The sequence below is a fragment of the Bactrocera tryoni genome, chromosome 4 (genome assembly GCF_016617805.1).
Source record: "Bactrocera tryoni isolate S06 chromosome 4, CSIRO_BtryS06_freeze2, whole genome shotgun sequence".
Taxonomy (NCBI): domain Eukaryota; kingdom Metazoa; phylum Arthropoda; class Insecta; order Diptera; family Tephritidae; genus Bactrocera; species Bactrocera tryoni.
Window position 1 is genome coordinate 79,229,403 of NC_052502.1, and position 13,926 is coordinate 79,243,328.

Genomic DNA, 13,926 nt, shown 5'->3' on the forward strand with positions numbered 1-13,926 from the left:
TCGCTTCCGTTGGCCCACATATACATAAATACATACCTGCTGGCCGGCCGCATACATATCTACATGTACCAGCCACTTTTTTTTGTCACCTGCTGCATACTTTCGGGCGTCTGGTAGAAATGGGCAATACATATCTACATGTACCAGCCACTTTTTTTTGGCAGCCACCTGCTGCACGTTTATGGTCGCCTGGTAGAAATGGGCAATTTTGTAATTTACAAAAATCGCAGATCCCCAGCAGCGCTGCCCACGTCGGCAGAGCAGAGCAGTTAGGACTTTGAATGGCCATAACTAGGCTAAATCTGAACCGATATTAATGATTTTGGTGTCAAATTAAAGGAAATTTTCAGACCTCAGTTCTATAGGTCATGCTGAAATAGATATGATTATCTATTGGGGAATGGTTACATTGTTTATAATTTCAACAAATATTGAAGTTTTTTTTTTTTTTTTGGATTATATACAAAGCGAAGAGTGGAACCTTTCAAACACATGATTTATTAGCAACTGCAAAATACAATTATTAGAGAGTTTACAGGAACATTTTGTAAGTTGTCTCATTACCCATGATCCACTATGGGAACACATTTTTAAGCCAATTAAAATAAATAAAGCCAATTTTTATTTCATTATTGTGTTTATATGTATATATTTTGTTGGAAAGGGTTTTATGTACTTTAAAGTGAATTCGCTGTCAACTCTTTTAACTAATCATAAATGACATTTTTGCTTTTGTTGTTGTCATGTGGAGGGACTTCGGTGAGATGAAAGTCTCCTCCACATATATTTTCAGAGTTACATACGATAGATACTTGCGAATTACAAACTGCACTTATATACTTACATTCATAGGTATGTATAAATAAAAACATGTGCGCATACACTATTATTGTTGTTTTTGTAAAAGCGGTCAAAGAAAGTCGTACATATGTATGTACATTTGACTGCTGCCAATTTCTTTGCTAATTATTTGGTTTGTGTGATCAGTGGGTATAGGTTTATATTTTCAGATGTGTGTTTATATGTATGTGTGGGTGTGTGTTGTTGTCAACAATTACGTAACCATTTATTTCATTTGTTGCTTACATTCGCTTTGCTAGTCTGCTGTATTATCATTACTATCCAGAATAACAAGCGGAAACATTCAGCATATATGTATGTATGTATGTATATAAATAAATATGTATGCGTGTGTATCATTTATATAGGACAGTGTGTGTGTGTATGCACTTCACTCATAAATAGTTTCGTGTGATGTTGCACCTAAATTTAACATTTATTCGAACTTATGTGTCAATATTTGTATGTTTGTATGCATATATGTATAAGCAAACTATAGGTATAGGTATGTATGTGTGGCATGTGGCATGCGTACGAATACTAATGCAAAATGCAAATTAATCACATACAATTGTACAATCTACAATATACATACACAAATATCTCACGTGGCTTAACACTTCTTTGCATAAATAGTTTACATTTACATACTTAACGGTTTATATGCGCGCATATGTGTGTGCGCAACTTCTGAACTAACTTTAAATATGCCATAAGAAATGCACATACACCCATACACAAAAGTTTGCACCCCCTCCCTCCACTGTTATTGGAACAAGTGCAGAATCCGGAAAGTAACTGCGAAATTTTGCATGATTTCCAAGGCAGTGACCGTTACGGAAACTCGAACTATGTAAATTCAAACGCGGGAGGAACTTTTCGGAGTATTCTTGTCTAGAAGTTTGAAAAAAAAACCTTACTTTTTTGGTAATAATTTTGCATATTTAACCTAAACACAAATATCTCCCTTTTTCGGGATTTTTTAAAATTCAAATAATTTCCGAAGTTAAGTCGTTTTAGTGTCGTGTCAACAGTACCGGTAAACGTTAACGTAAAACGCGTTTTTTCTACTTTTGTGCGGTGGTTGACATGATATCTCAAAACATTTAAACATTTTTTTCAAGTAGATGCCATTTTGTGTGACTTTGCCAAATCATCAATCCGATAGCGACCTCCTTACTAATGAAGAACTTCAATTTCTTTGTTTTAGATCACTACAAGCGTTGGAATCATGTCAACCAGGAAGCACCACTTCGAAGTTTTTTTGAGATTTTTTATAATCTTGAAATGTCAATAAAAATCATACCAAACAAAGGGCAGTAGGCGACTAGGTCAAACCATCCCCTTATGCTGTCATTGGCAATGCGAACATTTGTGTATGTGTTGGTATCTACATACATATGTACAGAACATAATTATTTAGTTTAGTTGTTGTTGCATGTGCTTTGTATATGTGTGTGTTAACACTAATTACGCTTGTCTACTTACTATCACATCGTCTTACAAAAATAGTTTTCAAATTTCTGCTCTTCTTCTGTTCGATAACTAGATTTTTGTTCAACTTTGATTTGCTTTTTGGCAATTCTAGGCCGAACACCGTGTTTCAACAATACAATTTCGGGGCGAATACAGTTATACAGTTGTGTGTGTGTGTGGGAATATACATATATATATGTGGCTGTACCAGTTATGGCGCAGGATCGTTTAGCGTTACATACATATAAAGCCATTGGATCAGCGCGAGGTGAATATCTAAATTTAGTTGTTGTTTTTACAAGAGTTCTAAGCCTGTTTTTACTTATGTGTGTGTGTGTATGTTTGCAGATGGCACAAGCAAGTTAAGGGTATTATAGATACGGGCGTTGCATGTAGTCTACTTTTAGGCGTTGCAACTGGCGCGAAGAAAAATGTACTTTTCCGAATGCCTGTCGAACACAGCGGACGTTTGCGATATTTACTTTGTTTTTATACATATTTATATGCAGGCCTACGTTTGTTTGTATGTATGTCTATACTACTTGTGATTTGGTGAAGTTTTCAATTTGATGCTCAATTACATAATTTTCTCTAATTACATTGCATACGCATTTTTTCGGGTTTCTGATTTTATACAGTGGGACCTACAAATATAGCTCTGCTGTGCATGCATACACGTATGTATGTATGTAATTTTCTTAAGCTTGCATAGCTAGCTTGTTTGTTCGCTTCACCATTATCTTTGAGAGTTGAATATGTAAATTTAGAAACTATAATTAACTTATTTATAGTAAGTATGGTACTTTAAATACACAGCATATTTAATTAAATACAACAGTCTTAACATGAATTTTGTCTGTTTTGAACATAAAAGTCATAAAAGTTGGCCGTTTCAAAGTGCGCTTTGCAATCATACGCTCCACTTTGTTGCTGTGCTTGTCTTTCAGAAATCTGCTTCACATACTTTTCGAATGAATATATATGCAATTAGGTAATACTAGTGGTTTCTTGAGTGTTATCAACACATCTAAAGTAATATCTTCACTTAATAATGCTGATTGTGTCCTGTGTGAGCTTTGCTTACTTGGGAGAAAATAAACCCTACGATCAAACAAATAGTAGCGAATCTGTTTACACGGCACAATACTCCCGCTTCCACTTGCGCGGCAATGGTGGTCATAACCAATCGTCGTTTTACTTGCAACCTCTTTAAGGGCAGGTTCTTCCGGCTGGGAACATGTGTCTGTGTATGTGTTTGACTGTCAACAAAATGTGTGGTGTTGTTGGTGGCGTATTTAATCCTCATCGGAGAGATTTGCATTAGTCAAAAGCGTTGTGTTATCGTCGGCACCGGCCTCCTCCACATCCTGCGAATAAACACAAAATAATCAAAGTTAGTAGCTCTGCTGCTCTAGGTAACCAATATATGTATATACTTACGTTGCGCTTTCGCTTGCGCACCGATGAAACGATGGCGCGCTTGTTGCGTGCTATCAAGCAAATTGCAATGATTAGGATCATGCCAATTAAGGCGAAGCCCAGCAAAGCTGGCAGCAGAACGCTGTCCTCCTTGTAACCCTTTGTAGCGGCGCCATGCAAGTATAAAAATAGATATATGTATATGTATTAATGACTTACGTATAAATGTACATGTATTTGTGCAGGTGTATATTAATAAGTGGGCATAAGTTTTATAATAATAAATTATTCACACGCTTTTAATAAAGAACTAAGGGCATAACTCCATCTGAAGCATGTCGTTTGCGTAAGGTTCCATAAGAAATACAAGTACATAGTTAAGAAATATGTTTCTAAAAATATAGCCTTTGAGTTTATTAGCTGCTCTTTTATAAGTTAAATATATTAATATTTTCAAGAAATCATATGGTAGTCGAAAAAGTCTCTTCGTGTTTTTTCAATAGATGTCGGTGCAGTTGAAAGTTTTACACTGATGGAATAATGTCTCTAGAGGAAAAATGGCAAAAAGTGTTCGACCAAAATAGTATATATTTGTTAGTATAAATAAAAAAAATAAGTTGAAGTTTTATTAGAAATACGAAAAGACTTTTTCGACTACCCAATATTTTGAATCTTAATTTTTGAAAATTTTCGCTCTAGGAACAATTTCAAAGACACAGAAGTAATAGAGAGCTTAAAGCAAGTCCACACATCTACAATTATTGTGTTGTCAAAACGGGATTTAATGCTTACAGTCCATTGGAAATATGTCGACGGATCAATGTATGGCCAATGCGACTGAATCCAGGCGGCGTTCTTTGTTTCCGCGTTGACCTTAATAGACTCCAACACATCGGTTCCACTGGTATCAGCGGCAATGCCATCGTCTTCGGTTGGCGCTTTATTGCTGTTTTGGTTTTGTGATACAATTTCTGAGTTCGTGCGCACCAGCACGGGCGGTATGATCGGTTTCTTTGCTGTAGACTTGAGCAGCGGCAATCGCATTATGCGTGTGGTAATGGTGGGTATGGTGGAGCTTTGATTGGAAATCGCATTAGCATTGGCTGACGATGCCACCGCCATGGAGGCAGCCGCCGGTGCATGTGGGGAATATATGCTTGTTGTGGAGAAGGACGTTGTTGGACGTATTGCGGCTGTTGGAATATTTTGAACTATCCGACTGGGCACTTGAACGCTATTTGCATTGGAGTCCAGCTCTGTATTGCTGTTGCTACTGATTTCATCTACATTCTGCGAGAGCTGTGTACGTTGTGTGGTGATTACAACGATCTTGGGGGGCTGAATACTGTCCGATTCGAAACGAACCTCTGTGACGAAATTACCTGTTCCATCCGGCGCCTGCTTGACAGTTGCATTAGTAGCCGACACATGCACATCCTGCAGTGCATCGTTGCTCAATCCCGGCATTGTGGTTGTGAGTAGTGCCCCATCCTTAGTCTCAATAGCCGTTTGTGATTCAACGTTTCCCGGAGAAGTTTTTTCATCAATAGGTGGAATAGGCTGTTCTTTGTTTGAACCATAAGCAATGGGTCTTATTTGAGTCACATTTGTATTTGACTGCGTCTGTGTTTTATTGACGCGCAAAATTATTTTCTCCACTCCGTCGCGATTGATAATTTCCACTTTTTGGCCAATGCTAGCGGCGCTGTTGTGTAGCGGCACGTGTTGTGGGCTGCCAATGCCATTTGCACCGGCTTTCCTTGGTCCACCGCTGTTTCTATGCAGCCCATTAATGTTGGCTCCGTGTGTTAGTGCTGCCTTTGTCTTCAAGAACCATTCCGTAGGGTTGGGCAGGCATTCGGCTGAGACCAAAAACGGTATCAAAACTGCACCCACAATAACGGTACAAATGAAAATCAATCCCAAGTATGCGAAGAATGAACGCCGTCTTGGTCGACGCGCCTTTCCTTTGCGTCCAGTAGTGGAACTGCAGTTACTGCCGGCACTTGATAGCTTGCCCTCAATGCGAAAATCATCATTTTGTGGCAGTATTGTATATTGTAGGCTGTTCTCGCCATGCCGCACCGTCTTGTACATGTTTAGAATGCAATTTGCGGCGCTGAGTTGGTGTGAAAGGACTCGCTAACGTACACTTGTTTGGTCTAAGTAGTTTGAGAATGCCTTAGCATTGCGAGGGTGGGTGAAAGATTACTAGCTTTAAATTTGCTACACACACATGCAGCTCATAGAGGGGGTGTCGGTGGTTGTAACGTAGTAACCACTACGTTCACCAATCGCTCTATTCGTTATTGATTAAACAATATTCTGTGGCACGACAGGAAATTAAGTACAAGAGGGCACAATGAGCGGCTGTTTTGTGCGATAACTGTAATGAATTGCTAGTAAGGAGGCCAATTTCGCTTTGAGAGCTTCCTCCGAGCTCTTACAGACTTTTATCGTTATTCGCCAGTCCTTGTGTGGGGTAGGTTGGGACATTCAATTATATTACCACCTTTTTGCTGTCCTCCGCAAAATGAAGTGGTTTTTGAAGCAATCTGGAGGATTTTATTTCTTTGCGCTCGATTTTTGAAACTTACATACACTTTTTGTTAAAAAGTCATTTCAAGACCAGATGGAATGTTGTTGAAGGACGATTTTCTATGTTTATCCTTTTTTACACTGAACGGTTTATTTTCACTACCTTAACTCCAACGAGAAGTCACAATTTCTTAACACAATTATTTCGTTTGCAAATATTTCTTTTGTCAGTTTTCTTGCAATAACTTCTCACTGAAGTATAGTTTGTTTTGGTAATTTTCATAAGCAGTAATTCATGATGTACTGCAATCCCAACAATTTTCGCAAATCGCAAATCGCCAATTCGTGTCAAATATGTTAATTTTGTGTGTACTCGTCGATAAGCGTTCACTGTCAGCCACTTGAGTTGAGTATTTGACAAATACTTCGAGTTTGCTTTTTCTACTCGGCAAAGAAAAATCAATAAAAAGGACCTGTGGACGTATTCCTTGTGTTCCTTTCCGCGCTCACAATAAATTGCAGTGAGAGTACCTTATTACAAAAGAGAGTGCGACTGCCTTCGCTCCAAATTGAGTTATGTGATTTGTCATCAGGCGTTCTGTGCTTTGGCCGGCCGTTTTTGACGCACTTAACAAATGCGACTGGCAATGCTGCATTTGTTATGGCACATTCTTGCTCATAATGTAACGGTATTAGAGTAGCTAGGACTTACTTCATATGGTGGCTGTGCGAAACGAACTGATGTGAAACGAATGGGTGTCTTTTTCAGGGATAAATATTCAAAAACTGTTGTTGTGGTTTACATTTTCGTATTACTAATTAAGAAAGCAATCAAAAAACATGTATAAACCAATCTATAAACTGAACAGGGTAGAATACCCTTCACAAATAAACAAATTTCCATAAAGAACTTGATTTTTAAACGTTGGTTTGTATTGGCAGCAATATGCTATTGTGATCGAAACTGAACAATTTCTTCGGAGATTGCACCATTGCTTTGGAAAATAACTTATACCGAATTTCTTACTTAATACACCCTGTTCAGGGTATAAAGGTATAAACGCGTAAAATCTGCCAATTGTCGCATAACTCGTAAACACGATAATGATAATGTTCCATTTGTTGGCAGGCCCCCATTTCTCTAATACATGGACATGTAGACGCGTACACCGCGACCACGAGCCTCTGCTATTGTTCTATATAATATATAAGTATGTGCTCATATTAGCTGCTTATGATCGCACAATTTTCATATGAATGTAGATGTTCATACATATATTGTATGTACATATTATCTACAATCGCCAAGCAAAATAATAGAGACGCGTGCAATTATTTATAGATTCAATTTATAAATTTCTTGTTTGAGGTAAACAAGCCAGTCAAACGGAGCGCGGTTCGGAAAATTTTACTTTTAAAGGCCATATTAGTTAATTTTATTTACAGTGACGCCACGCAAAATCATCACCAATTTGAATATTAAGGAGTTTTCGCATGGAATGCTTTGGTGGAGCCACGTTTCGTGCTGGCCTTTTCTATAGGTTTTCGTATAACTTAATTAATAAATAATAAATAGCGACTCTCTGAGCGCCAAGTTGGCCCCTTATTGGAAGAGAGATAACCTGCCGTCGGCCGCTCACTCAGTTGCCGCTGTTGACTGGCTAGAAATCAAAAATCGTTGTGCATGTGGACGCTAGTCGCAAGATTTTTCAGTTCTAGTGGAGCCTTTGCGCGGGTTGGTTCAGTCACGTTTCGTCAGTACTTGAATAAAAAACAATTTGATTAAATATTTCCGCTGTGACGTGGTTAACTACTGTGAAGATGTCTTTGGTTCGTTTAATTGGCGCTGAGGTGAGGCTTTTATATTAAACGCCCTAATACGAAATGTACATACATTTGTATGAATGAAGTTGCTTTTATATTGTAAGCAATTAACATCCAGCCGCATTGTTGAGATAATATAATATAATAATATAATAATTCAACACAACAATTGTTATATTGGTGTTTATTTTGCTCGAAGCCACGCGTGGCAGTGAAATTATCACAATAATGTTATGTAACTTATTCGTGGGTAGAACACGACAACTGCTTGCCGTTGCCTAGCGGCTGGATGGAAATATTTTTTGTATTGTTTTTGTGTTTTTATTTAAGTAGATAGATATAGCATTTTAAGTTAATAGATTACGCTCACCTTGCTGCCGGCCAAAAGAGCGACTTGTGCTGAGTGCGTGGCTACCGGTCGGTAAATTATGAATTCGATTTTCGCGCCGGTTAAAACTATATAGAGGTATAAGTACTTAGTACATAACTGATAATACGATACGAAATTTTAGTTAGTCCTTTGCGAGAAGGAAATAATAAATAACAAATCTTGGTGTTATCAATTTTTAAAATGTGAAATCAGCAACTGGCGAGATTTGTATTGTAGCACTAGCAAACTAACTGAAGCAAATTGTTGTACTGTCTGTAAGATTTTCGTGCAGGGCATGTATACTTATACTCTTTATGTACATACTTATGTGTATATAGTATATGGTATATGGAAACTGATAATAAACCGGTTCATAAGTCAACCTAACAAGTGGAAAGAATAGGCATATGTATGCAGATATAATCAAGGTATATAGTATACCTATGTATGTACATATGTATATATACCAAGTATACCACATTACACATATTTGGTTTAACACTTTGAGCACGTACAACTTTTTTTATATAAGCAATATAAACAATAAAAATGTGATATTGTGTTTATCAGTTAGAGAAAATTAAGAAGCAGTTGGCGATAAAACTATAAAAATTAATTAAAAAGTATAACGGCACCAAGAAAAAGTAATTTGATTTTTATGACAATATAAACAAACACTGTCATACACATATGTACATACATTATAATTTAACGGTATATGAAGTCGTATGTGTATTCGACATTGGAGTAAACTTTTCGCTGCTTGAGAGTGTTTACTCTCTTATTATAAATACATGTACATAACATTAGTATATTCCTTCATTGATAAGCTTGTGTGATGCGATTTGATGCATTTACCCAAGCACTTTGACTTTTGCTCGTGGAAGAGTCCGTGCAATGTCAAATCAATTAAAACTGAAATCAACAGTTTTATCAACTAAATTTGAATACCTCAACAGTTCATGAACCTGACAGTTTCAGAATGCATTTATGTAGCTATTAATTTACGCGACAAGGAAAAAGCGAACCCAAGCGTATGGAAATGAATTAAATAGAAAGGAAACAAGAGTAAAACATATCTGCATTTCCAAATAAAAGGATTTTAAGGTGTGCATTGGATGGAATTCAGTTTTGTATTTGATGGCAATGAATCAAAGACCGTCAAGGATACCTCCCTAGAGTTAATATTTTGGCAAAATATATTAATTGCTTTTCTTTTCTTGTTTTAGTGCCGTTTGTTGGCTAAGCGCGGCTACGCTTCTTCTCCAGCAACTACAAAAATGTTCATCGATGGCAAATTTGTGGAGTCTCAAACCAAAGAATGGATCGATTTGCACGACCCCGCTACCAATGAGGTCATCAGCCGCGTACCCAAGTGCACACAGAGTGAGATGCAAGCAGCTTTGGAGTCCAACAAAAAAGCGTTCAAATCGTGGAGCCAGCAATCAGTGTTATCCCGCCAGCAGATTATGTTCAAATTACAAGCATTGATCAAATCGAATATGGGTGAATTGGCTAAGAACATAACCAAGGAACAAGGCAAAACACTTGCCGATGCTGAGGGTGACGTTTTACGTGGATTACGTAAGTCATTTTTTTTTTACCACTATTCCCTCTTTTGCATTAACAGCCAATATTTTTTATATTTTATAATTAAAACAGAGGTAGTTGAGCACTCTTGTAGCATTCCCTCGTTAGCAATGGGTGAGACTGTGGCTAACGTGGCACGCGATATGGATACTTATTCGCTTGTCTTGCCTTTGGGTGTCACTGCGGGTATTGCACCTTTCAACTTCCCCGCCATGATTCCACTATGGATGTTCCCTGTGGCCATTACCTGTGGTAACACCATGCTTCTGAAGCCATCAGAGCGAGTGCCCGGTTCGACTATGCTGTTGATGGAGCTGCTAAATGAAGCTGGCTGCCCACCTGGCGTTGTTAATGTCATTCACGGTCAACATGATGTTGTCAATTTCATCTGCGATGCACCCGAAATCAAAGCCGTTTCCTTTGTCGGCTCTGATGCTGCAGGCAAATACATTTATGAGCGTGCTGGCAAAAATGGCAAACGTGTGCAGAGCAATATGGGTGCCAAGAACCACGGTGTTATTGTGGCCGACGCAAACAAGGAGAACACCTTGAACCAACTGGCTGGCGCCGCTTTTGGTGCTGCGGGTCAACGTTGCATGGCACTTTCCACTGCTGTGTTTGTTGGCGAAGCACAGAAATGGATTCCAGATTTGGTTGAGCGCGCCAAGAAATTGAAGGTGAATGCTGGTCATGTGCCTGGCACTGATGTGGGTCCAGTCATCAGTGCACAATCGAAGAAACGTATTAATGATCTTGTTGAATCTGGAGTAAAGGAAGGAGCTAAACTTATTCTAGATGGACGCAATGTCAAGGTACCTGGCTATGAAGCAGGTTACTTCGTTGGACCCACCATCCTCTCTGACGTTACACCCAATATGGAGTGCTACAAAGAGGAAATATTTGGACCCGTCTTGGTAATTTTGAAAGCCGATACCCTGGACGAAGCTATTCAAACCGTCAATGCAAATCCCTACGGCAACGGTACAGCGATCTTCACCACTAATGGCGCAACTGCACGCAAGTTCGTCAACGAAATCGATGTAGGTCAAGTAGGTGTGAACGTACCCATACCCGTACCTCTACCCATGTTCTCGTTCACCGGCACACGTGGCTCCTTCCGAGGGGATCACCACTTCTATGGCAAAATGGGCATCAAATTCTACACACAAACCAAGACCGTAACTCAATTGTGGCGCGAAACCGATGTGACGCACACCCAGGCGGCGGTAGCCATGCCCACGATGAAATAGATCAAAATTACAACCTATATAAAGTGATAGTCCAGGACATTCGTCTTCCTATTTAAGATGCCTTAGTGTCAATGACCGGTACATAAATAACGAAGTTCATATATTTTTGTACGCTTGATATTTTCAAAACAATCCATACATGGAAATGCTGCATTTATTTTTTTGTATATACTTAATTATTAAGAATGTAAAGTTGCTATGAGCTCATTTGTTGCATAAATGTTATTAAGAAATAAATATATAAATACATACTGATAATAAAAGAATGGTTTCATGAAATAAGTATTAAGGTATTTACACGAAGGGCTCACGAAGGCTATGATTTCGTAGGCACATGTACATATATGGTAGTGGAATAAACTTTCTAAGATATTGGGAAATCGATTTCTTGCTGTGACATTTGATATTTTATTGACACGAATAATAATGGAACGAAAAATATGATAGCATAAATAGTGTGTGCGATCTTCCGAAAACTGCGATCAATAGTCATAAAAGTCATCCGACTGTCATACCCTTCTATTCAGTTGTTCTAATCTTCTATTTAGCCCATGGCATTCTTCGATTACGTGTTAGAAGGATATACAATTTTATTGCCTCATTGACACTGTCAAATTTGTATATACTCATAAATTCATTGGATCATCGCAATGATTGTCCGATCTTCAAAGCCATCAAATGGTAGCGAAAATAAAATCAAAGGATACATGAAGTGTTTTTGCGAAGCGCCTTCGTCATAAATTTGACATTATTGTGTGACATTCTACTAAAGGAGTTATTTCCGCCTCATGCCCTTTCTCTAAGGCAGAGTGTTGCTTGCCAATCTGCGGAAGCATTGAAGCGCACATTTTGCGGATTTCATTGCCGATTTTGGCTGTTGTAATATTTTATTGGCTAAATTGATGATTTCAGCTGTGTAAGTTAGTGATCGAAAAAGGGAGGAATCGTAAAACTCCTAGTGTATTGCTTATAAGTAGACGTTGATTACGTGAGAAAATATAGTCAAATTCATAAATGTCAAATGTCTCATACACGACTCCTCTAGTAACGCCCACTAATAACTCAAACTAAATAATTGAAACCTTTATATAATAATTGCTCTCAGAGAATGCGATCCGAAAAAAGTGTCGAGAGCAAAAAAAATCATATCTCACTTACATATGTATGTAGGTAAGAAAGAAATTTAGAACATATATTGTTGAGTTCCTTTTATAAAAGTAGTGATGGCTTTAACGAAATGCAAACTTTTAATTAAGTAGTACCTACTGTTATATGGATTCCTTTTATTTGAGAATGTTTCAATACACACCGAATTCAATCTGTATTTACTTTCTATCAAATTAAGTAGGTCCAAAGAATAGGCCCTAACCCAAAGAGTAAAAAATAAAGAAAATAAATAAAAAAAGTAAGGAAGAGTTAAGTTCGGATGTAACTGAAAATTATATACTCTTGTAACTTGCAAGGATCTAAGTGAGGGAAATACTGTCAGGTGTAGTTAATCTTCATATTAAACTAGCAAAACCCTTAACTTCAGCTGCACTGAAGCTGTTATTTTTGGGAAAAAGAACGTGTGCAATTTTGTCCACACTTTAAGGAGTAATTACCCTTTTGTTAAGCTTTTGTGGGTTCAGTGAGCTAATAGTTTACATTATGAGGTCACTAACTATTTTGTTTATATTTTATGAGGTCAATGACCCTTTGGTTTATATCTAGCAAAGTCCGAAACCAAATCAATGTGGTATTTGTTTATATTTTTCCAAGGTCAATTTATGAGATCAATGACCCTTGTTTTTACATTTAGCCAAGTCCACAATCTTTGTTTACAAAAAGATTCTCTCCGAATTTCAATAATATATCTTAACATTGATCAATATATTAGGCAAACAGTCAGTTATAGGCACTATGATCCACATCTTCGATATCTGCGGGCTTGAACAGTGCGATTTTAACAATTTTTAGACTTGAGATGACATACATACTTTAAAGGAACTACTTGTCAAGGAACATATGTACATATGTACCGAGTTTCATGAAGAAACCTTACGTTTTATTAAAGTTACAGCCTGTACTAGTAGATGGACCGACGGATGGACAGGCAGTCACCCGGATTTCAATTCGGCTCATCAACCTGATTATATATATGTAAATAATATATGTATAAATATATATTATAATAGTATAACCCTACACTTGTCTACTATATTCTGTAGCAACATGTTGCAAGAGAATAAAAAGAAAGAGTCCACGCTCGACTCTAATGCAGAATGATTTATAAATCTTTCCACGTGCCATAAGCATAAAAATACATGCAGCACTAGAAAACGATATGAAAAATCGAAGGATCTCATTAAATTGCCTGCCGGCATAACAGCCACTCTTATTCAGAGCGGTTTTTACGACCGAGCGCCTTAAAATCCTTAGGAAATGAGGAAAAAACAAAAGAAATATATTGCTGTGTGCTTTGTGGTTTACAACTTCATTCGGCTGGCAGCATAATTTTAAATACAACGTTGCACGTATTAAGATCTTACACACCTTTTCGTAGCGTGGACAGACTGCACAATCTGCCGATGAAGACATTCTTGTCGCTTACGTACTTTCTGCGCAGCTGCCTTTATT

The 13,926-nt window shown here is 37.7% G+C and overlaps 2 protein-coding genes across 2 annotated transcripts; one reads left to right on the forward strand and one right to left on the reverse strand.

Moving 5' to 3' along the window:
* Positions 1-393: 393 nt before the first annotated feature.
* LOC120774883 lies at positions 394-7,058 on the reverse strand. The gene is made up of 3 exons (XM_040104739.1): positions 4,528-7,058; positions 3,757-3,894; positions 394-3,683 (listed from the first exon to the last, which is right to left on the reverse strand). The coding sequence occupies exons 1-3, from the start codon at positions 5,830-5,832 to the stop codon at positions 3,612-3,614; spliced, it is 1,515 nt and encodes a 504-aa protein (XP_039960673.1). The 5' UTR covers positions 5,833-7,058; the 3' UTR covers positions 394-3,611.
* Positions 7,059-7,981: 923 nt separating this feature from the next.
* LOC120774881 (probable methylmalonate-semialdehyde dehydrogenase [acylating], mitochondrial) lies at positions 7,982-11,573 on the forward strand. Its single transcript, XM_040104738.1, has 3 exons — positions 7,982-8,124; positions 9,697-10,051; positions 10,130-11,573. Exons 1-3 carry the CDS (start codon positions 8,095-8,097, stop codon positions 11,305-11,307), a joined length of 1,563 nt encoding a protein of 520 aa, XP_039960672.1. The 5' UTR covers positions 7,982-8,094; the 3' UTR covers positions 11,308-11,573.
* The last annotated feature ends 2,353 nt before the right edge of the window (positions 11,574-13,926 follow it).